Here is a 25,130-nt window from a genome sequence, read left to right as displayed (position 1 = left end):
CCATCAAGGAGCGGATCATTTTCAAGACTCTTGCTCTTACGCACAAATGTCTACACAATTCAGCACCCTGCTACCTTTCTCAAAGATTTACCCTACTGCACTCCGATATGCCCACTAGAGCTGCCTACACCAACCGTGTAGCCAACCCCAAAAGTGTGAGGGCACGAGCAGGGGGTTCAAGTTTCCCAGTCATTGCGGCCACTAACTTCCCCCCGCACTGAGAGGCATCGAGTCACGCACAGCGTTCTGGAAAGCAATTAAAATACTTCTGTTTGTGTAATGACATGTTGCTAATCATACGGGTTTTCATGCTTCCATGATTATTCCATGATTATGAGCCGCATCAACTCAACCTGTATTTAATATATCTATTACTGTTTATCCTTAAGGCTCATGCTCCACGTAACCTAGCACTGCCTTCTATTTTGCGCAACTAAGACATTTTCTTGAAACAGCTCCTCGATGCCTGTGGGGCTGCAGGCGCTTTACAAATGCAAAAAAAAGTTCACAAAAAGTAAAGATATGCAAGTGAGGCAGCAGCAATGCGCGCGTGCCGGGCAGCGTTTACAATGGATTCCAATGGAGTCTGCCTGCTTTAAGCGGCCCAAATGCTGGGGAATTTCTATGGCAGAGAGGTGGAGGGAAACACTAGTTGCGTTCCAGCCCTCCTCTCCATCATACAAATGAATCAAAATGGTTCATAACATTAATGGAAGCCATAAAAGTCTTATCTGCCATGAACGGAGCATGAGCTCCCGGAGGGTTTGCATAAAGGCATGTGCCGAGGAAGGGGAGTTAATCACAGTGCGTAAAAAACTCATTTTTTGTGCACCATGCAATTTCATCAATTTGTGAGGCTGAGATGGGGGTGGGAGGGCGGATGAATCGTATTTTGACACTGCTAGCTCCATTTGCTCCGCCTGTCAATTCCGATAGCATCTCTGCCTGCATGAAATTCTGATGTGGGTTGAGATGCTCTGAATTCCTATGGACTGTGCGTATTTTTTGCACCTGCACCTGCAAGAAGCATGCAGATTCCATAGGAATCCATGTAAATGCCATCTGACATGAAAGGGCATGGCAGGCTGCCTTTTGGACAGTGGTGTAATTCTCACCGGGAAAGCCACCGCACTGACGCCTGCAATTTTCAAGGTGAATCAGTCGGCTGCTTACACAGAGGGATATTCGTAAGCAGCCCCCTGCTTCCTCTTTAAGGAGCAATTCAAAATGAGACCCGGAGAATCCTGCAAGTGGAAACAATGTGCTTATTTCCAACTGCACCGGTCGCCACATTCAGGATGGTTGGCTGCCCCCCTTGAATACATTAATGTCGGTCATGATCCACCACACTAATGCATTAGCAGCTCCCCGGACGTCTTGGCTGCAATCCCAGTGAGGAGAAAGTTTTTTGAAGGAGCTTAAAAAAAGAAAAAGAGTTTACTGATCATTTTATATGATTACATGCAAAGGTGAAACTACCTTTACACTTTCCTTTTGCTATTCTTGCAAATGAATAAACACCACCTGCAACCAATGTTTTGCTACTAATGAATGGATTCCTATAGCATCTGCCTGCGCTTTAGCAGCTGATGAATACAGACGGATTCCATCGGAATCTGTTCGTTTACGCCTGCGGGGAAGTGTCGTGCAGGTGTCAGATGAAGTGCACTCACAGCACGAAGGAGGAGGCGAGCATGGCAGGGATCTTACCACTGCCCCATGCCCCTTAGTGTGGCGAATGGAGGCGTAGAAGCATTGCGCCTTGCTTCCATGCCTCCATTTCCCACTGCCCCCCTTCATGATGTCTCTGCCTTTTATTGTCTTTCTGAGACGAACTTGACCATAATTAATCCGATATGTTGACATTTGATCAAAAGTTAAAAACTGCAGTTTTATATTCATTTGTAAAAAATGAAAACCATTGCAAATGGTAGTGATATTTACTCATGTATCCTTTGCCTGCTTTCTACTTTAAAATAAGTAAACATTCTTAACTAGTGCGAAGGATTCCCCCCCCCCTAAATGACATCAGCAATGCTGCTTGAGTGATCTATCAAACACTACCTAGAGTTAACCCTTTGCTCATCTCATTCAGGTATTGACTGGCAAGGGTTCCACGGCGCCAGAGTGGTCTCGGTGGCGGGCAGTGTGGCCTATGCCCGGAAGCATGGAGTCTACCTTACAGACGAGCAGGTAATTGGGCTGTGCATGTGCCGCTAAAAGATGACTCTACTCCCCAGTCATGCCCAGCAGTGCCTGTAGATACTGCCCCCCTACTCAGGAGTACTGTTCCTACTGCCTTCCTCGCCCTTCGTATCTCTTCCTTCTTTTTCCGCTCTGTCTTGCTTTTCATTTTGTATGTTTTCTGGTTTTTCCTTTGCTTGCTTTCCTTCTCTTCATTTGTCTCCTTTCTGCGAGGGGTCGGAATAAGGAGACGGACACAGTGTTGGTTTTTGTCAAGATACTTTTATTTAAATAATGAAAGGGGTTGGAAAACTGCCTCACTAAGTATGAGGGGTTTCCCTGCCGGGACAAAACTGGCTAACGTAACAGTCGTCAGGATGTCCCAAATAATAATCACCGTCCTGAGTCTAAGCCTAATCTGTCCCGCACACTCAAAATACTTCCAAAACGACTACAGGGGAAAATTAAATGCGCTTCGCTGCTTTCCTGCAGACTTCGTGGTATCACGTTTCAAATTGGAAGTCCATCCACTGGTATTAATCACAAAGTAAAGTTTACACCAAGTTACCAGTGCAACTTTTACTGGTTGCTTAACCCACTATTTGGGGAAGTGATTTGCTTCCCTGAGAAGTGGATCTTATAGTGCCGGGGTGAGTGGGGGGGGACAATCCACACCCCCTGGTCTTTCTTTAGGTTTGTGAAAACTTGTTCAATTTGTGTCCCCTTGGCTGTGGCAGACTTAGTTTACTCTTGTTGAGTACTGACTGCCAGCCTTCTGCCCATTTCTGCGTGAATCTGTTATTTGCAGAGGTTCGTCATTGGGCTTTACATTAGGTCATATCCTTGGTGTACTCCACTGCCAAGGCCTCTCTCCCTTATTGGTGGTTTGTGTTGTCTTGAGCAAGTGGGAACCTATAGGATCCGATAATTCTGTAGATCGACGAGTCTATGGGTTGACACTATTGCTTTTTTATAACGTTTACCGCATGTCAATCTTATAATTCAGTCATTCAGAACAACGTACTTTCTTCTCCAAGGTGTTACCTTTCTGAACATTCTCGCAGTACCGTCTGCCCTTCAGCGGTTCCTGGGGACTGTGAGAAACTCATGGTGGCAACAAGTAAGACAGACACAAGTGATAACAGTTCATGGGTGTTTATTGAACAATGAAATGCTGTATGGCGGTTTGAAAAATGCCTAATCTAAATCTACATCTAAAATGTGAGAAAGCGTCAGCCATCAAATGAAAAATAAGGCAGTCCGAGTGGTGTTGTGTCAAATAAAAGGGCCTATATTAAGAAACCTATTGCCAAACCTCACAAATAATACAAAAAGGGGTGTGGGATAGTTCTCAAGAAAAGAAAGAAGTGTTCCCAAATAATATGTCAGGATGTGGTAGCCTGGGTCTCCCTTCCCCGCGTTTTGGACACGGGTTAAGATGGGAGCTTGGAGCACAGCACAGTCTCGGGCTTCTCCAGCACAAGACGACAGTTCCAATGGCAGTTCTCAGGACCGTCAATGGCCAAGTTTTGTTTCCTTGAAAGTCTCTTGCCTTTGAGGCCCTGACGTATTGAACTAACAAAAACAAATACACAGTCTCTTTTCCATGGGCTTTGGGTGACAACTTTCACCCCGGGATTCCCCTCTTCTGGGTGCAAACCCCTTGAATTAATGATATCAAGACCCCAGATAGCTAAGTTTTCCTGCTTTCGAGGGCCTCTCTGGTTCCAAAATAAAGTTTCTTTAACAAATGAAAGTACTTTTCCAATGTTCACAGGGTGATGGGTGACCCCTGGATCCCCCTCTTCTGGGCACTGACCCTTCTCAATTGCTCAGTATAGTTTCACGTAGGGTGATGGATTCACCCCTTGGTCCCCCTCTTCTGGGCGCTGACCCTTCTCAATTGTTTACCACAGTTTCATGTAGGGTGATGGCTACACCCCTGGGTCACCCTCTTGTGGGCGCTGACCCTCCTTTACTTTCATCCTCCCTTCTCTGGGTTCGCTACGGCTTTTCATTAGCTCACAAATCTTAATGTCTTTTCCAATAGTGCTAGTGGACATCCCTCTGCCGGGTTCACTCTTGTCAGCACACTATTTCTGCTGAATTTAGACTTGCCCCCTTATCGTTAGCATCCCTCGGTCGGGCTCACTGTTGCCAACTTCACATTCACTTGCATTTGCGGGACTCACTTCCTTTACTTCTTCTCATATGGCGGGATTCACTTCCCTTTCTTTCACTTAGTTTGTAGATCAAAGTCTTTCGATTGTACAGGGATTTTTACTAGACCTTGTGTATGACCACTTTGACCTCTTTCAGCGACTCTCCTACGGCCTTCTGGCACTCGTAGTTTCGCTCAGATGGGGATCGACCAGAGTCTCTTGAATTAGGACCCACATGGTGCCGGTTTTCCCTCTGCAGCTAGTCTCCCCTTAACACTTTTTACAGTTCTTTACACAGTTCATCAAACTTGGTTCAAACTTGCCACTTTGTGCTTTTGGTTCAACACAGCCCAGTTCTTATTGATTCTCCCCTTGACTCACTGGCTGTGATGAACCACTTGGCTTTTGGCTTTCCTGGAGTCAAGGCCGGTACCACAGGCGCGGGAGCTTCCCTCAATCCTGCTCATCGGCATAAGCTTGCCTCGTGTACCGCTGACACCTGCTGCAAGACACTTGTGCTATTGTTTGCGGTCTTAAACTCTATTCCACGAATGCTCTGCAGGTTGGGATGAAAAGGGTAAGGTCACTTCTCTCCTCACCAACCTCTCGATTCCTGCCACCTTTCTCCTTCTCTTGAACTGCCGCTCGTGCTTAGCCATCTTGTCGTGCTGTCTGCTGTGCATGCCTTGCTCTCTCTGGCTCCACCTTTTATCCCTTTGGGGAAATTGCCTGATTTTGTCTAACCCTCGGGTTAGGACATGATCCTACAATGCCATTTTGTATGTCCTTGTGAATCTCTTCTCTTCAAATATGTATGTGCTCATGGGCTTTGCAAAGGGAATGCGCCGAGTTAAGCTGGTCATAACTTCCCACATCCGCTGAATTTCAAAGGATTTGTTGCATTAAATCTGTGCAACTTAACTGCACCTTAACTAAGGTTTTTCAGTGAATTTCAAGGGTTTTGTTATACCATCGTTTTTTTACAGGCCTTTCACTGTGTCCACTGTACATGTTCCCCCAATATGTTTCTTTTGAACCCACTAGGTGGCCAAGGCCCTGTTTCTTGGCATAGTTTGGCCAATGTATTTTTCAATACTCCATTTTGTCTCTCAACTGCCCCAGCTGATTGAAGATAGTGAGGGCAATGCAAACTATGCTGGACCTTCAAAGTGGACAACGGTGTTTTGATAAAATTATTAACACAATGAGATCCCTGATCAAATTTAATACATACAGGTATTCCAAATACAGGTACACATTCCGAAAGTCACTAAATCTGCCTTTCTACAAGTGTGCACCTCCGCCCATCCTGAAAAAAACATCCACTATTACTAGTAGGTATTGCCATTGATTACATTTTGCCAGTTGGAGAAAATCATTTTGTAGCCCCACAAATGGGCCATACGGTGGAGGGTGTTCCCCAGGTCTGTTCGGAACACTCTTCCCCACGTTATTTTGTAAACCTATCACACATCTTTGACAGTAATCCTGAGCAATAGTTGTTAGTTCTGGTGCAGAGCAGGATTGTCCCACTAGCATTGTCATTCCATAACTATCAACATGTGCCTGGCCATGGTACATTCTTATTAGATGTGACAATAATATTTTTGGAGCCACTAACCGACCCTGCTCGTCTCACCCCAGAGAGTCCTCATGCAGCCGGCATACCTTTTTTATCCATTGGTCTTATTTACCTGTACATGCATTCTCTTGCATTTGCGCAATGTCCTGGAATGTTTTATATGATGTCGCCTCCTGTACAGCTTGCACCAGCAAGATGTACACATTGTTACCTTCCAAGCTAGCAGCCAATTTGGCCGTTCGATCAGCAAAGTCATTTCTCCAACTAATAGGATCGTCTAGTGCCTGGTGGGGAGCACATTTGATGATTGCAATCCTTTCAGGCAACAATAAAGCATCTAAGATTGCTAACACACATTGACTGTTTTTAATGGGTGTCCCGTTTGAGGTCATGATCCTCTGTGTTTCCAGAACTGACCAAAGTCGTGGGCTACGCCAAAGGCGTATCTTGAATCAGTATCAACATTAACAGATTACAGAGCCGCCTGCTCGACAAGCTGTCGTAAGGGCAACTAATTCTGCTACTTGCACTGATTTTACTTGCAGCAATTTCCCACTCTCTACTACTACTCCAGGTGTTCATACTGCATAGTCCGAGACCACTTGGCCATATTCATTTCTAAATCACTACCCATCAACAAAATACTTGAGATCTGGGACTGGCAGCGGTATGTCAAAGAGGTTTGCACAAGGCAATTACCAGGCAATCCATCACATTTTTGTGGTGTTGAACAGTGGGACTCACCATCTAATGGAGTTGGTAACAATGACCGAACATCGCATTAACGTGATATTTGATGGATATAACAGCAGCATTTCATATTTGCTGGCCCTCGAAACAGACATGTGCTGCCTTTTCTGTTTCAATAATATTGATACCACTACATGTGGAACGGCCTCCTGCTGCTACGGGTCTAATTCTTTAATATAGTATGCTCCAGGACTGTGAGGAATTCTGTGTTTCTGGTTAAGGCCTGCTAAAGCAAATCCTTTTCTTTCATGGCAATACAAGGTAAATCCCTTTTTGCAATCCGCTAGACCTAATGCAGGGGCTTCAGCTAATAACCGTTTTACTCTTGTGAAAGCCTCGTCTGCCTCTGGTGTCCATTGCTATGGTTCAACAGTATTTCATTGTGTGTAATCTTGTAGTAGCTTAGCTATCTCGGCGAATCCTGAGATCCATTGCCGGCAGTAACCCAAGGCCGCAAGGAATGCTCACATTTGTGTTATGCTCTGCAGCTTTGGTATGTTGTAAACTGTCTTTCCATGATGGAAATATCATTAAACATCCCTTCATGATGTCATGTCTCAAATAAAGCACCCTAAGGGTGCATAACTGTAACTTCTTTTTCGATGCCTTATGCCCTTTCTCTGCCAATACTGTTAATAGAAATTTAGTATCTTCTTTACACGCCTCATATGTTGGTGAGGTGATTAACAACAGATTTTCCTGGCCATTTTATGTCATTTAAATCTTTCTTTAACTGTTGCGAGAAGAGGGCTGGAGACTCTGTATACCCTTGGGGCAAACAGGTCCACGTATAATGGACCCTTTATGTGAAAAAGCAAATTAATACTGACTATCCTTATGTATGGGAACTGAAAAGAAAGCAGACCATAAATCGGCCACCGTAAAATGTGTGGCTTCTGGTGGAATACACAATAATATGGTCGCTTGGTTTGGTACCATGGGATAGAAAGGTATCACCACTGCATTAATAGCACGTAGGTCATGTACAAAGTGATATACACCCTTTCCGGGGTTTTACACAGGACAAATAGGAGTATTACATATAGTGCTGGTCGGAATGATGATTGCCTGACTCAAAAATGATTCAATCACTAGGGTAATTACTTCCTCAGCCTCTGGTTTCAAGGGATACTGGGGTGTACGGGACAACCGTTTAAAAGGATCCACTTTAACCTTTACTGGTTCCGCTGTGTGTATGTATCCTACCTCATTGTCATGGGTGGCACGCAGACACACTGGTATTGAATAGATTAACTCCTGTATGTCCTCAGACCATTGCTTGCCTATTTCTGTTAATCCTCCTTCTGTGTCTTCCCTAAGTGAGGCCATCATTGTCTCCGCATTATCCACAGGCACACTGAGAAACTCCCCATCCAGAGTACAGTACATAGTGCACCTCATTTTGCACAGCAAGCCTCTGCCTAGCAAATTCACAGGAAAATTGGGACTTAAAAGTTCATCGGTAATGGGACCCAATGTGACAGTGGTATTAGATATTCCTACCGCTCTTACTGTCTCCCCAAATGTGTGAATATGTGAAAAATGATTCATTCGTAAAGCACCCGTATCTACCAGACATGGGACTGGTATCCCCTAAACCAGCACTTTACATAAGGACCATCCTCATAAATTTGTAACATCAGTGCCTCCAGAGTCCCTTCCCCTTCTGATTGTCAATACCCACTTAAAGGTATCCCTTGCCCTCGTGGTGTCTCTGGGATTGGAGTTTGGATTTTGGAACTAGGACATCTGGCCCATGGGCACAGTAGGTCTCTGGACCTGTCCTCCCTGTGGTTACATTTGTGTTAACTGGGCCAGTTCCCCCAGCATCTGTTGCCTTACTTGCGGTCTGAATGGCCATTCATTTTTCCAATGACCCACCTGCATTCAATAATTACAAATCAATGGGTTTGGTATCATAGCTCTAGGAGCCGGCTGGTTATTCCAATTCCCCTGCCCCTGATAGCTCTGTCTTCCCCATGCTTGTTGCTTGTCAAACTGTCCTTGTTGTCTCGGTTGCTGCAGCTGCCCCTGTAACCTCCCTGCTGCTTCTGATATGCCTGCGGGGCAATTTGACCTCTGCCTCTAGGTCGCCCTCCTCTTTGTACTTGATTCCCCTGAAAGTTTCCTGTTCCCTACGTCTGTCCCTGTTGTCCCTGCACCTATCCCTGTAAATTCTGCATCTGTAATGTCATAAGTTCATAAGTTTATTATCAAACATTTCCTTTCTCTTGGCAAGCAACCCAATGATTCGCCAACTCCACCAGTGGCTTAGTATGCCATCCTATACGCACATTTTTAAGCTGCACCTGTACTTTCAGCAGCAATCCCGCAACAAACGAGTTGGCTATTGCCACCTGCTCTTTATCTTCTGGTTTTGTAATACTTGAGTGCTGAGTGAACACTACCTTCAGTCTACCTAAATAGTCTGCTCTTATTTTGTTTACAATTCAATGTTTTTGGCCAATCAGTTTATCTAGGGCATACCTCTGCGATCATCGTCACTATTCTATCCCTTGCCTGCATCAGGGTGTCCCCTGTGACTGGATCGACAACTGGCCAAGCCGCTTATTCCATTAATTGTTGTCTTACCTCTGGTGGCCCTAGTCTCATAAATTGATTCATATGTGCCCATGATTGGTAATAACACTGTATTTTGTGTAATTCCTCCACAAATCGTTGTGGTACTTCCCTTACATTGGGAAATTCTTTAGCTAATGTCCTAAGGTCTCCCTGTGTCCATGGTACATGGACTATAATTAGTGCACGTGGATTTTCCTCATCTCCCTGTGCAGCTAGCACTTTTCTGAGTGGAGATTCAAATGTATGTGAATCACTTCTGTATTATTTCCATCTCCTTTTTACCGAGGGATCATACTCCGGTGGAGGTCCCATGAGCGATGGTGTGCCACTGGGTCCCCGTCCACCCCGCTGCAGTGTTTCTGGTGTGTGGGTACCGTAAGGGAATTTTCCTCTACAATTGGCAGTTCCCCTAGTTGTCTCTCAAGGTTGGCGAAAAAGTTATGTATATCGTCCGGTGTCTCACTTTCCTGAACCTCTGATGTGTCTGCCTCCATCGGTCTCTTCTTTTTTAATATCTGTGGGCACATCCTACCCCTGTCTAATGCTCTCCTACCCCACAACAACTGTATTTGACTTCTCAATCAGTCATTACTCTCTCTTAATCCCTTTACTTTCCCATCATCTCTTCTAGCTGTCGCCTCTTCCAGCCATGTGGTGAATGCTCCCAATTGTACTGCTGATATTTTCGTACCTTCCTTTTCCAATGCCCATTTTAGGGCTCCTAGTGTATCTAAGTTAAAAGTTCCCTCAATTGGGAATGGAGTCTGTCTGTTTCGTCGTGTCAAATAATGCCATGAGTCAAAAAATCACAAGAGAAACTGTTAAACTGTTTAAACATATAGTGGGAGGGCAACCCCTTAAGGGTTCCTTTGGCTCTTTTGATTGTTTTTGCCCATTGTACTTTCCCTATTTAAGCTTAATTTCACTCCTCTCTTGCCCCGTTACCCAGGTGCGCCTGCTCCACTTGTTCGAAACCGTTCAATAACTGAAGACACAGCGGAGTGGCCCTGGTAGGGATAAGGGCTCTCACCATACACCCATCCACCTGTTCCTATTTATTGATGGGCTTTGCCCTTTTCCCTGGCCCATTAATTTAACTGATATGTGTGCGTTGTACCGGGCTTTGTTCCTAACCCTGATATTTTGTTATGTTAATCTCTGGTAAAAAATGGATAACACTTAAATAATCACAGCCAGGCCTCCAGATAAGCGTTGTACTAGGCCTTTTTTTTACACATAAAAATCTTGTAAATACGACAGCTTTATTCTTTTCCTGCGTACATTTACACACAGGTTTAGAGCAGAGGGCAGTGCAAGGGTCCGGTTACTTGACAAAAACCAGAAGCTTATTTTAATTTGTTATCTACATGGATGTAATTACCAGCCATGGAAAAAAGGTACTAAAACGGACATTTTTTCTTTCAGAAAGAAACCGCACACCGTGATATAAGGAATGGTTTCTTTCTGTTCAGCTTCTGCTGTGTTTTGTGCATAGATGCTCATGTAGCAAATGGAAGCATTGTGCATATTTATTTCCCTAATATTTTACCATCATATAATTAATAAGATGGAAAAATGAGTTGCAATTGAGAATGATCTTTTGTAACAAATCTTGCTTTTTGTTCAGTGAAAGCAAACCAGTATTGCAAAAAAGTATGTTTCAGAGTTCCTGTGCTGTGTGCCTTTATCATCAAGCTGCATCTAAATGGCGTGTTCATACACATTGGGTAGTAGAAGGTTTTCCACAAATGTATTACATTATTATTATTTATTATTATTATTATTATTATTATTGTTTGAAACAAGAACTCTTTGCCGAACAACTGTTTTGTTTCTGATGGGTCCTATTCATTTTCATGTGTTGTAATGTTTTGGTTGATTGTTGCATACTTTTTACCCTCTTGAAGAGGCAAATTATTTTTACACTTATAATTTAATTTACACTCTAATTATAAAACAGTGTGTAAAATGATGAGTATGCAAGATCTTGTTTACATCCATTCAACCTTAACTTGCAGTCACTTGGGTACATTACTATAAATAGTCAGTGGCGGCAGATTCCTTGCTTAAGGGTGAGTGATTGAAATTACGCCAATCACAGGTGTTACAGCCTCATTTAAATCTTCAAGACTATAACTAAAACATTTAAACCCTGACTCTCCAGGAAATGCAAGCGCTGTTCATAAGCAAACAAAAATAAGTTACATTTGTAATTGAAATAGAAACTGAGCAAAACATGTCCCTGTAGTGATAATCCAGATAGGTATTTAACTTTTTATGTAGCGCTTTATGCATGGTTCATCCACCTTCTAGGCACTGTGATTATTATACCTCAGTCGATAGTCAGTTTACCGACCTCTGAAGGATGTTAGCTGGTAAGATAGCCCATATGTGCGATCTGCAGGTCGCAGGTTTGAATCCTCTGAAAGCCAACTCAGCCTTTCATCCTTCTGAGCTTCATAAATGAATACCAACTTCGGTTGGGTGAGAATTGTATGTAAATATGTTCTATCGACAGCGCTTTGCCAAAAGCGCTATATAAATAACAAATCATTAACTCTGTCCAGCCAAATGACCATGAGAGTAGGTATAGAAATTAGCATTGAATCCTTGCCTCTCGGCACTGTTGTATCATAACATTGGCATGCCATTAGGTAGTAGTAGTTCCAGGAAATGTAAACATCACAAGACAATTCTACTGAACCTCAAAACACACAATACAAATCATGTTTGCTTTTCTGTGTAATTTGCTAGGTTTTTTGAGTTTTAAAAATTAAAATATATACGGAAGGGATCAAATGGCAGACCTTAGAGAAATAATGAAAGGCGTATTGAGTGACTTATCGCCCTGTATTAAATTAACATCCCCTTCTGTAACATGTTTTAGGAAGTGAAGCCGCTGTAGAGTGGCTGAGAATTGGCATAGAATTGGTATAGAAATAATTTGTTTTTCTAAAGTTGAATTCCTTCTAATTATGGTTTACTGAATACCTACTATGTAAAGCTTTTCTGATTCGAGTTAGCCTGGGTATTTTGACTAGTCGCTATCAATGCTATATTAGTTCTATCTTTGAGGATCCTGCACTGCTAAGGCAATGAACTATTCCTGTTCTATGTGGGTGGTTCTCCACTGCTGTATCGTTGAGGGCATGTTCTTTGGGACAGTATGTTGGACTGCTGAGGCCTACGATGTTGCACTTATTTGTGAGTGTAGCTTGCACTGCTGTGGTGAGGCCCTTAATTTACCTCTTCAGTGTGGGGGTGTTTGCACTGCTCCATCCCATGTCGTTCTTTCTCTATGCAAGTGGAATTTATACTGTTGTGACCCACAATTTATCTGTTCCAAGTGTGGTCATCTTGCATTGTTGAGCTTCACAATGTTCCTGTTCTATGTGAGCAATGCATAATCTACTGAGATCCATGCAATACCTTTTCTATATTAGGAGTGGGATGTGCACTACCAAGTCTATCTTACAGCTGTGTATTAGAGGAGCTTCTACTGCGCAGACACATTCCTGATCTGTTCTCTCCGTGGGAATCTTCCTCCTTTGCTTTACACCTTGCACTGATCACCCCCTGTTCTACACAATTAAAGCTGGCATTGGGGTTTCCCTGATTTGCCTTTTCTGTTTGTGTGGTTGAAGCCTGCACGGTTCTTACTCAAGCTGACCTGCTCTGTGTGAGCGAAGCATTAAAAAGCTTATACTGCGTTCTACCCTTTTTTATATGCAAGGGAAACTCTGTGTTAGTGCTCGTCTGTTCCATTTTTGAGACAGTGTTTGTGCCGCTTCACTGTGTGCTTTTTCTGTTAATTGTGAAAGAAACTTGCTGTTCTGTCACAATGCAGAAAGCTGCCGCATGGTAATGATTTCCATACAGTTTTTGCACACGTCGGCTTTGTGTCACATACATTTTACTCTCTTGCAAAGTAGAAAACCCATTACTACTCTATCAAATCACATTTAATCTCAAAGTTTAAAAATATGGAGTAAAATACTCCCACCTCAAAATCTTATCTGGACCACTGATAAGTTTTAACACATGCAAAACTACTAACAATGCTCCATTCCCAGCACAGAAACTCCATCCCATTTCAGCATTTCCCCTAAACGGTGTCCAGTCATATTTTCAAATGCAATATTTTCGAAAGTCAAAATGTCGAAAATATTAATTCGAAAATAATGTCGAAATACCAAAAATTCGAATATTTTTCGATTTTTTTTTTTCCGAATAATTTCACTTCCATGTATGTATGTATATATGTTTTATTAAACATTTGTGAACATTGATAGTATTAACCATGGTTTATTAAGTATTTTTGAACATTAATAGTATTTACCATGTAATAGGTATTTTTAATATATATATATATATATATATATATATATATAGGTTAAATAATTATATATTTTCTCTATATATATTAAATGTTAATAAATAAATAATAAATTACAAACTGGTAATAGTAGTTTTAACGTTGAACATTTAGTATACTTTTTGTCCAATAGATACACTATTGTATAAGAAATGAGATTGTTCATTTTGTTGATATATGTTATTGATGTCTACGTAAGGCTGCGTAACTCTACGTATGCGTAGGCGCCATTTTTAAAGTTCATTCTTGCAGCGTTTCCATCGCGTTCGCGTCTCCGTGTTTTCGTTTGTTTTTTTTTTTGTTTTTCATGGACTTTCACTGGATTTCATGGATGCAATGTTTTTTTTTTTTGCTGGATTCGATGGACGTATTGGTTTTTCGGATCTATGGATTTTTTTTCAGGTTGGATTGTGGATTTTTTTTCATGGGCTTTCTTGGATTTTCAACTTTTTTTCTTTGCTGGATTTCACTGTTATGGATCGCAGATGTGGATTTCTTTTGGATGTTATTTTTCCATGGATTGCCTTCTGGATTTTGGGTTCCTTGAATTTTGCTGTTGGTTTTTTTTTATGGTTACTGCTTGGATTTCTCATGGTGGATCGGTGATTCTTCAAAAACGTGAGTATTGTTAACATTTTAAATTATACGCTTTTGAATCTAGGCAGTTCTCTTTGTCATCTTGGTTAAAATTACGTACTATTTGCTCTAGTCGCTGCTCATAGTCTCTGTATTTTTTCTTTTTTAACTCTGTGTTTGCGAGTGAAATCGTTTGTGATACTCGAAATTCCTGATGCGATTGTTCATTGTGTAATTCTTTCAGAAAATGCCACAAATTGGGGTTATTTGTGTTAAAAGTTTTATTAATATGGCTGTGCCATCCTTGCAGTGAATTGTTTGTTCTAGATCGCCCTTCCAAGGTGGCTTTGTAGCAATTCCATAAGTTTATACTGTATTTTGGCCTTCTTCTGGTGCCATTCCTAGTTAATTGTCCAATCCATGTATTCTCCCAGTAATCTAACATGTCCGAATTTTCTTGCTCATGATTTTTAAAATAGTCATTGTCTATTAAATGTTCGTAGAAATTTATAACCTGATCTTCTTTCACAAATGCTAATCCGAATAGTTTTTTTGTTATGTTGGAAAGTGCTGTCGTCTGTGTATTTTGTACTTAGTCCGAGTTTCTGCAGTTTTTTCCATATTGACTGAGTAAAATGAAAAAAGCACCCTTGTATGCTAGAATCAGTGTATATTGTAGAAAATGCCTTAATCTGTGCTAATTCAAAATCCAAGATTATGTTTTTGGGTTTCGAATCTGGTACAGTGTCCTTGATTTTGTTCAACACAATTCTGTATGTTTCTTCACTTTTTTTGGGCATTAAAACATAAACAAGTGGAATGAGTTTGTTATTTATCGTTCCATGTATCGAATAAAATTGTTGGAAGGGTTGTGGGCATGCTTTGAAGGTTGCGTCACTTTGCCACTGGGCACTTTCACTTAGATGCTTGAAATTGGTCGCAGTTGAAAATATCAATATTTTTTCGTCTCTTACTTCAATGGTAGCATGGTGGAAATTTTCTCCATTAGCTGTCACTCTAAACACTTCTGGTATGGTGATGTCATTGTATGTTGTAGGTGCTGGTGGCAGATTTTCCTTATGCTGTTTCTTGCGGTTTACTGTTCGTTGCATCTGTTTTTCACTAGGCATCTGCGCTGATATGTGCGAAGGTAACGTGTCACATACCGTTGATATTACCAAACCGCTTGCCTGACCGGGGTTTTCTATTGCCTTTCTTTTTAGCTCATGGAGAGTTTTTTTTATTACTATACTTGTCTTGTCCGGTAGATGGTTGTGTTCTCCCTTTATTTTTGTATTGGAACACTCAACTATAACTCGTGCGGCACATTTTGTTCGTACATATTCAATGCACTTCCAGTACGTGCGTTCATTTTTTTCCAATTCCTTATTATAAATGTATCCTTTCAAAACCAGCTGTTTTCCTCCTTTTTGCGAGGTTATGTATTCAACTGTTTCTGTCATTTTCAATCTAAAATGTTTTACTATGTTTGTCATACACTAATAATATATTTTTCGAATCTAGTTACATATTTTTTATGTTTATATTACCTGATTGTTTGCCTGACGTAGCCGAATCGAATCCACTGTAGTTCGCTCTGACTCTGGTTCTGTCAGGTAATGACAGTTGTCCACAACCGTCATCTGTTCCTTGGTGTTTAGGCAAGGTTCTTTACTCGTGGGTGACACCTATTGGCTTAACCCTTACTACTCTTCATTCTATGGGGTTTTCGTTAGTCATAATGTACTTTATTTACAGATAGGCAAATGGTTATGTGTTGGTGGGCGAGAGGGGGGTGGGTGATTGCGGGCGTACAGGTAAGGGGGGTTGGGAGGGGTAACCCCGGGGGGGTAACCCCCCCCCATAAAAACGGGACTATTACCAATACTTCACATTGGTATGTTAGCACTGTTGCTCGACTTTTTTTTTCGACATTTTTGTTTCGACTAATTGTTTTTTTCTATTATATGTATACATTTTCGACATATTTGTTTTCGACATTTTTTTTTCGACATTTTTGTATTTCGGCATTATGTTTTCGATATTATGACTATAAACCCCCCTAAATACTTCCCACCTGCGTTATCCATTCCTTGATCCTAAGCAGGACTCCCGGTTCCCAGTGCAGCTTCGCATGCACTCTCACCAGTGCCGATCTCTTCCGGAAGTCCCCTATGGAGATTTTCAAGTAGGTCTCCTACCTTTTTGTGTTGGGTGCTTGTGGGGGTGTCCGGGTGGAGGCCCTCGGGGTCCAGTACTCTGCAGCATTACGCGACAGGTCGGAGTCATGGGTACCATGGGTACCATCTATGAATGTAAAATCAGACAAAAGGAGTCAGGAGTCAAATCACAAATGGACAAAGCAAGACTATGTTTATTAGCTGGTTGAAACCAGTATAAACAAATAGTGGTTATAGGTCAAACGATCGAAAACAAAGGATCGAAACACAAAAGGGTTGAAACCAAAGGATCGATAGTCAAAGGATCGACAACCCATACACATAATGTAAACAGGTCATTCGATCGAAACCGAAGGATAGAAAATCAAAGGGTCGACAAACCACACACATAATATACACGGGTCATTTGATCGAAACAAAGGACTAGCCCATTGAAATAGCAATGAAAATGAAAAAAGGGTTAAAGAACATGATAGTAAATGAAGAGTAAAGCACCTTGTTTTAAAACAATAAGCACAGCTGACGGTTGAAAACAAACTGTCAATGCGTCACGAAAGTGACAGAGAGAGCAGCTGACCAAAACAACCGAGTGAATAACGTATACATGACTGGAAAAACGGTAAGTTATACACACTAAATAAGCGAATTAGAAAGTCGTTCACACAGTTTTTTATTTGAAATGGGGGTCCCCCCCAACCCCCCCCTTTTTTTAAGCTTTTTTATAAATGCGAAACCCCCCACAAAAAATATATAAATAAAAAAATAAGAAATTTGATTATTTTGTCGACATTAAAGTATTCCATATTATAACTTTCCACATTAATCAAAAGATATTTTGACTGCACACTCGTTTCCCAAACATTATAGCAGAGTGGGTGAATTAATTTATACAATTTAATATTTCAGATACAATTCGATAAAGAAATGGAATTTATAAAATCGCAAATGGGTGCTTCACAATTGCCATATGAAGGATATGTGTACAACAGGGAATGCACAAGAAATGAAAAAAGCTATTGGAAATGTAAGGAATACAAAAAATTAAACTGCAACGGCAGAGCTATAACTGAAAGGGAAAACATACGATTAACTGGTGAGCATAACCATATGCCGGACAATACCACAGTTTTAATAAAGAAAACGCTAAATGAATTGAAACAAAATGTAGAAATGAATTAAAATGAACCAACAAGCTCACTCGTAAGCAACACTTATGAGAGGTTACCACTGCATGTAACAGCACAAATGCCAAATACGAAGTTAATGAAACGGAATGTAAACAGGCAGAAACAATGCAAAGAAAACTTACCAATGGCACCACAAAGTTATGTAAACATGATTGTACCAGACATTTTACAAAAAACAGAAAAGGAAGAGCAATTTCTGTGGAAATCGTTAGAAGTAAACAGTGAGAAAATGTTAATTTTTGCAACTTTTCAAAATATAACACACTTGGGGGATTCAACTACATGGCATGGAGACGCTACTTTTAAATCATGTCCAGCACCATTTCTTCAGTTTTACAGCATTCATGGGACAATCAATGGGACAGTTATACCTTTAATTTACGTTTTAATGCCTGGAAAATCGGACGAACTGTACAGATGTATATATAAATTAATTAAAGAATAATTGACGGAAAAAACACTAAAAACAATAATCATGGATTTTGAAACAAGGACAAATAAAGGCATTTTCAAAAATATATCCAGAAACACATATTCAAGGCTGTTTTTTCCATTTCGGACAATCATTATAGAAAAAAATTCAGAAATTAGGATTACGGACAATGTACATAGAGCACACAGAATTCCAGCACCAGATCAAGAAATTATATGCGTTAGCTTTTGTAAAAGAGGACATGGTTGTGAAATATTATGACACTTTGATTGCATCAGAATACTACACAAATCATGAGGAACAATTTAATGGACTATATGGAGTGCACGTGGATTGGGCAATTAACAAGACATGGGACCAGAAGAAAGGGAAAATATGAAATACACATATGGAATTGCTATATATCGGTAAAAGAAAACTGGCCTAGAACAAACAACGTACAGGAGGGGTGGCACAGCAAAATAAATAAGGAATTCAACACCAACAACCCAAACTTATGGCACTTCATCAACAATCTAAAATCTGAACAAAATAGACAAGAAATAAAACTATCACAAACAATATCGCTGGAAAACCAACCAACAACGAAAAAAAAAATACAGAGACTATGAAGAAAGATTCACAAGCATTGTAAACAATTTTGTAAGTACAGAACCTATGCAATTCCTAGAAGCAATAGCATACAATTTAAAATGTTAATAACAAATAAAAGCAAACTCACCAAAAAAACGCCAGCTCCGGACACCGAAAACACACACCAAATGCTGGAATCCATATCCAAATAGTGACTCCATGCTGAATCCATCCGTTGGAAAAAGAACAAATCCAAAAACGCGTACTCCAAGCCAAAAAATCCATAAAATTAAAATCCATCCATGCAGGAAAAAACCAGGAAAAACCAAAATCCTTGCCAAGGTAAATCCATCATCCGTTGAAGACGAAAACCAAAATCCATGAACACGTTATCCAAGCCAAAAAATCAAAGAAACGATCCAGTAAAAAAGCATCCAAGCTGAAGAAAAAATCCACACAAAAAAAATCCATCTGAAAATCCATTCAAAGTGGGAGCGCGAGCAACAGACTGGATAACCGCGATCAAAAGACTTCAAAAATGGCATCTATGTCGACGCACACAACGTAATACGTCATACATTAAAAACAGATAACAAATATATATTACTATGCATGTGAAAAGTAATACAACAGCACCATTTAGCGGTCAAAAAGTAATACATTCAAACTACATTTTTTTCCTTGTTACAAAGCAATTCATATATTTAATTATTTAGTAAATAAAAGCACAGTTATATATTTATTTATGGAAGTTACCTGCTTACATATTTATAATGTTCAAAATATTACAACAAATACATATAAAACATTGGAGAAAATGAATAACAAAAGTTATATTTATTGACAATAATAATAAAAATATATCAAATAAAAAACATTGTAAAGTTTATTTTTTAATGCATTTCGACCAATTTCGACCCTTTGACCATTCGACCCTATTGAAATTCGACCAAATTAAGTCGACCCCATGACTGTCGATCCTTTGACTGTTGACCCTTTAACTGGACACCACAAATAGCATCCTGTCAACCCCCAGCCCATCCAGTCGAGAATTGTGCCCCATTGTTGAAGTTGGTTTAAGCTAGTAAAAAAGGTGGCCTTCACCCAGTGCACAGGAGAGCTTCCAAAAGCGCTGTCTCAACAGTCCTTTAGCGCATATCTGTTTTAGCAAAAGCTCTCGGTTCATGCATTACCATCAGCCAATAGGCGGGGGTACCCCTATCCAATGTCTGTATACAAGAAGAAAAATAACCGTCTCAGGCGCAAACATGATTATAATACTGTAGGTATGGAATACTGTTCCCGGACTCCTCGCATATCCTGATTTATTAAACCATTATGGTCATAGTCATCCGATAGCCTTTGTGGCAACATTTTACAGTACACATCAGATTCCCCCCTCCCTCAGGGGGCCATCAGAGTTTATAGTAGTGAAACGTGTTTTTATGTTATTCAATGCAAATGTACACATTGTACGTACATAAACCCTATTTGTAGAAACCATTCACATCCAAACAGCTTGTCCTGTCATCCTTTTTATTTTTCATATAGCTTGGACACGTTTTGGTATGTAGACTTGAAGCTTTAGTTTATTTCAATGTTGGATTATTTCCAATATATTCCTTTAGGTCATCACCCATTAGTAAGATATGGCAATTTTTATTTAGTATGTTATACAATGTTCTGCTTCGATTTGTATAGCTTTAAAAAATCAATCTGTTTATAAAATTGTTAACAAACATCAAAATACTGTAACTGGTACAACAAAACTTGTAGCAATTCTCAAGATGAAGATTCCTTTTCACACAGAGGTTCTATAATTATATTATTATGTTTGTGACATCAGAATATAACAATGCATTGTATCATTAACAGTACATTTAAGGCAGGTATACAGACCTCTTTTAATCTTGGGTTTCCTCTGAGTGGATTGTAAACTTGGAAAGACCAGTTGCCAATTGCACAGAATCGTGTATTACGTATGCACTCGATTAGCAGCGTATTTATATATCTTGGAAGTCATCATATAATTGTTACAAAATGTTAATCATTTATGCATTGCCCAATGCAGAGGGTATTCTTAGTGTTATATACCAGGCCTTCTTTTTGTGTTAACATATGGGTCCCAAAGGTTTTTAGATATCAGTTTGGTATGCAGCGTTTGGGAGTATTCAAACTCAGTCGCATACCATGGCCATATCCCTTAGCCAGTCTAAAAGTGTGGAGGGACGTTGTCTGATCCAGGGCATGGACATCCTTCTCCTTGCAAGCAGCAGGGCAATCCCGATGGACTTGGTGTTGTATTCCTGCTTATCTGCTAATTAACTCAGGAGACAACCCATTGTGTCTAAAGAGCATCGCCCCACCCTCCATAACTCCCAGTTCAGAGATGACTTCCTGCCAATATCTCGCAATCCTGCTACATGTCTGCACAGTGCGGAGGAAGTTGTCAGGCCTGATACTGCATCTAGGATATTGGTCAGACCTGTAACTAATTAAAGTTTCATCTTGTCTGGTGTATATTTGAGACAATGTACATATTTGACATAAATTAGTGACAGTTTGGCGCTATCCAATATATATTCCTAGTAAGTTTGAACATCTGGGCCCATTGGTCTTCTCTGATCTACTAACTGAGGTTGCCAGACCCTGCCCTCAGTGCTGTGTGCGTGAACAATGTTCTGTTGTCTTGGATATGCTTATAAACTGTCGATATAAGCCATCCGTGGTGATAAAATCATGATTTCAACTAATGTCGATGATTCAGATACCTCAGGATAGCTAGGTAAATGTGACTGCAGAGTTGCTTTCAGCCTTTTGTGGTGCTAGACAAGAAGTGTTTTGGTTGCATGAAGGTTAAGTGTTGGTGGCTCAGGTGACACTCTAACCTCAATCAATATGTCATGCCACACTTTTATACCCATGTGGCGTAGCAGTGGTTTGTGTGTTGCTAGCAGACCTTCCACCCTGGTGCTTTATAGTTTGCTTAAAAAAGGGACAGGATCATTCATTAAAATGCCAAATCTGCTCCAAGCACATTGCAGAGATTTCAGAGGATTGAGTGAGTACAGTGGTCAGTCACATAATCCTCCGAGCCATAATGCTTGTTCCGTTCATGCCAATAAGCAGCAAATTGAGTTTGGGAGACTACATAGTATACATAGAAGTCTTGTTTTGCCAGTCCACCGCATAGGTATGGCTTACAGAGTGTTTTCCACACCAATCTACAGGGACCTTATTGCCCCCACAGCATCTTTACCAGCCTTTTCTTAAGTGCTCTTAAAAAATCTGGAAATTCAGGTAGATATTCAGTGGTTGGAACACATATAGAAGTTTGGGGATAAGAATAATTTTGATTGTAGCGACTCTACCCATTAGGGAAAGAGGCAGAGTTATCCACCTGTCTATGCGATACTCGAGCCACTGTAACACAGGCCCAAAGTTTGCATCGCATAGGTCTGCGGCAGAATTGAGTATCTGCTCTTGCAAATAAAGTACTCCAACAGGGCTCCTTTGGAAGTCACCACATATTGGGTTGTTGGCAGTCTTGGGTGTCTACAGTCCTTTTCTGATTTGCTCCAGTTCATGGATGAACCTGCCAAGTCTTTGTATTTTGTGGCATCCTCCCTTTTTGTGGTTAGGTTAATATGTGCTCTCAGCATTGTCTGTCGACCGTGGCAACAATGGGAATGAACTAGCTTTGCTTTCACACCAGTGCTTGAAGAGTACCGGTATTCCACCCTTTTCTTGCGTGGCAACTCCTCCTTAGTCTTGGGGGTGACCCTTGGTTATACCTTGCCTGCCTCTGCTTGGAGTCCTGGCTTTACAGTCAGTCTCCTTCTTCGCTCTCTACTGTCCTCTGCTAGACCCTGGAGCTGTTTTCATATACTGTGTATCTTTGGCCCTTGCCAGTTCTGGAGCCTGCTTTTCCTGTCTTTGGCCCCGACTCCTCGCTGCTACAATTTTTCCCTTCTTACTTTTCCCCTGCTGGTTGGTCCAACCCTTCTACCGCCGCTATCCACCACTACCCACCTGCAATGTCCGCACTGTCCCAGTTCCACTTTAAGCCGTTGGTGGCCCTTTGTCGTGGCACATAGAGAGATTCCACTAGCTAGTCCAATGTGACCACTTCTCGGTCTGAAGAGAGGGCGCTTCCCCATGCTGCTCACTCCTGAAGACCAGATCCCTGACTCCCGGCCACCGGGGAGATTTCGCAGCACCCCCAAGTAAATTATAATCAATGTTAAAGAGTGAAAGGGGTCAGTATGAGCTGCAACTGTCAGGGAATTTGCTCGGTTTCAGTAGGAGGATGACATTTGCGTCAGTCATCGAGATTGATAGATGCATGACCTGCAACACCTCCTGATATACATCTTGCAGTTGTGGGATTAGTAACTTCTGGTATGCTGTGTAAAAACCAGCAGTCAGGGCGTCCTGTTTGGGTGCCTTCGTGCAACGCATGAACCCCCCCTTCCATAGAAGAACATCAGTATTTTACAGTACAAACCCCCAGAGTGGGGGTTGCTGCACCGAGTTTTGTATGATCGTTGGACCTCTGTCCTGTCCTGTGAAGTCTTTGGGCCTGATTACGAGTGATCCGGTCCGGAAATAAAGGTTTCGGGACCAGGTCACTCCGAGCCTACCACAGGATTTTCATTGGAGCACCGGCACCGTTAAAAAAATGGAGTCCTTTGCTATATCATCATAATGTGCAAACAAGGCCATATTGTGCAAAACTATGCTGTATCCTGAACACATACTTGTTCAGACAGTATTAAGGTAGTAAATACCTCTAAGCACCAATAGACTTAAAACATTGTGCCAGTACTCTGTATAACGTGGCGCCGGAGTGAATTCACACCTACTAAGAAAACTTTGCAACAACAAAACACATTTTTGAATTAATCTTTTCAAGCAGCTTTTTCTTTGTGCCTACTCGAGTTGTGGCCAATATGGGTTTACAAATGTTCCAAGAACCCAGCATTCTTCAGGGAAGATGTAATATATTCGGAGATTGCAGTGATGCTTTACAAACATTTGTGGAAAATCAAAAAAACTCCCCATTACTCTCATACCTCATAGATATCGCTGTTTAACACATTGTTTTTCCCATGTTCACAAACTTAAATAATATACAGATTTACTGCATGAACATTGTTTTGAAAATGTGCATTGGAACATGTTTGTTTGTGGTTCCCACTGATCCTTTGCCATAAAATAATTGATGTGGGTTGTCCTCAGGTCTGCGTTTTTGTCCCATGCCTTGTGACAGGGACCAGGGTGCGTTGTCTCAGGGCTCCTCCCCATATTGCTCTTGGGCCCAACATCCAATGGCTTGGTGTGGCACCCAACTCCCCAAATCCCCACTTTGCTGTTCTCCAGACCAGACCGGAGACTTCATCACTCCTCCCACTGAGCAAATATTCCCCTTGTCTGAGCCCTTGATTCAGTGCAGTCTTACTCTCTTTGGTGTCATGATCTCTTCACTTGCATGTTGAAGTGGTTATCTCCTGCAAAAGATGTACTGCCCTCACACAAGTGGGAATGGACGGCTTGTCTCTTTAGAGTGATGGTGTGTTTTACAGATGAGGGCTGAAGTTACTAATGCTACAATTACTCAAAACCAAAGTGTGTCTTTAAATATATTTCTCTTTGGAGGGACACACTCCCGCTTCCCCCAAAGCTCCAGAAGCAGATCCTTATTTACTTGGAGATACCAACATACCTACCTGCATCTTTCACTGCAAACTGTCATGCCCTCTCACTCTAGACAATCCTCCCAATTTAAAAACTTTTCTTACCTATTTCAATGGTACCTTTACTACCCACCATCACTGCAGACATTCCTGCCTCCCCAATCTAATACCTTTATTAGCCCTCACGCCAAAACATCTTTCCCCCTTTACTCCAGATCTCTCTGGTCACCATCACTGCAGATGTTTGTGCCCCCACTAACAACAACGTTTCTAATTCCAGGGCTACGTGCAGGACATTATCTACCAGGGTAGTGAAGCCCAGATCCAGAAGTGTGCAAAGCATGATGGAAAAGTTCCTCTGGTATGTTTCAGAATTTATTTTGTTCTTCTATAATGTACTCCTAATTTACAACCTCGGCTTGGTATATGAGCAAACATGTACAATAAATGCCAAGCAGTTAATATTGACTTTCCCTTGCATTCCTTGCTTTGGGGTTCAATCTGTCATCAGCCCCTCTGCTCTCCTATGTCTTCCTCATTATGACTAGCAGCCTCTCAAAGGCTCCTAAAATCTGTATTTGGTGCCCCCCATGGAGCCTTTGTCCATCTGAGGTCCTTTAACTCTATCTTGTATTGCTCCCCCAGAGATTCAATTCATTCATGGTTCACGGTTCTTTCTATGGAATCACTACCCTGGATGTTTTTCTCAGGCCCATTGGCTCCCATTCATTTACTACTCTTAATGGCAAAGTTCCCTTTTTATTACTCTTCGAGCTATTCCATCATCTCATGCCCTTTGGATGCCCTCCCATTAATCCCACAGTGTCCACTCTGTATGGACCTCTCAGT

General features: G+C 41.3%; 1 protein-coding gene across 5 annotated transcripts in view; it reads left to right on the top strand.

Annotated features, from left to right (window-relative positions):
* FCSK (fucose kinase) overlaps positions 1 to 25,130 on the top strand; it is a 1,510,689-nt gene that overhangs the window by 638,968 nt on the left and 846,591 nt on the right. For all 5 annotated transcript variants that reach the window (XM_069654984.1, XM_069654992.1, XM_069654977.1 and 2 more), the window contains 2 exons: positions 2,096 to 2,193; positions 24,562 to 24,642. In XM_069654984.1, coding sequence (XP_069511085.1) covers positions 2,096 to 2,193; positions 24,562 to 24,642 — 179 coding nt within the window. The remainder of the gene's footprint in view (positions 1 to 2,095; positions 2,194 to 24,561; positions 24,643 to 25,130) is intronic.

The sequence above is a fragment of the Ambystoma mexicanum genome, chromosome 1p (genome assembly GCF_040938575.1).
Source record: "Ambystoma mexicanum isolate Mex_15411 chromosome 1p, UKY_AmexF1_1, whole genome shotgun sequence".
NCBI classification, from domain to species: Eukaryota; Metazoa; Chordata; class Amphibia; order Caudata; family Ambystomatidae; genus Ambystoma; species Ambystoma mexicanum.
Note: the sequence above shows the minus strand (reverse complement) of the source record. Positions and strands in the feature narration are given on the sequence as shown.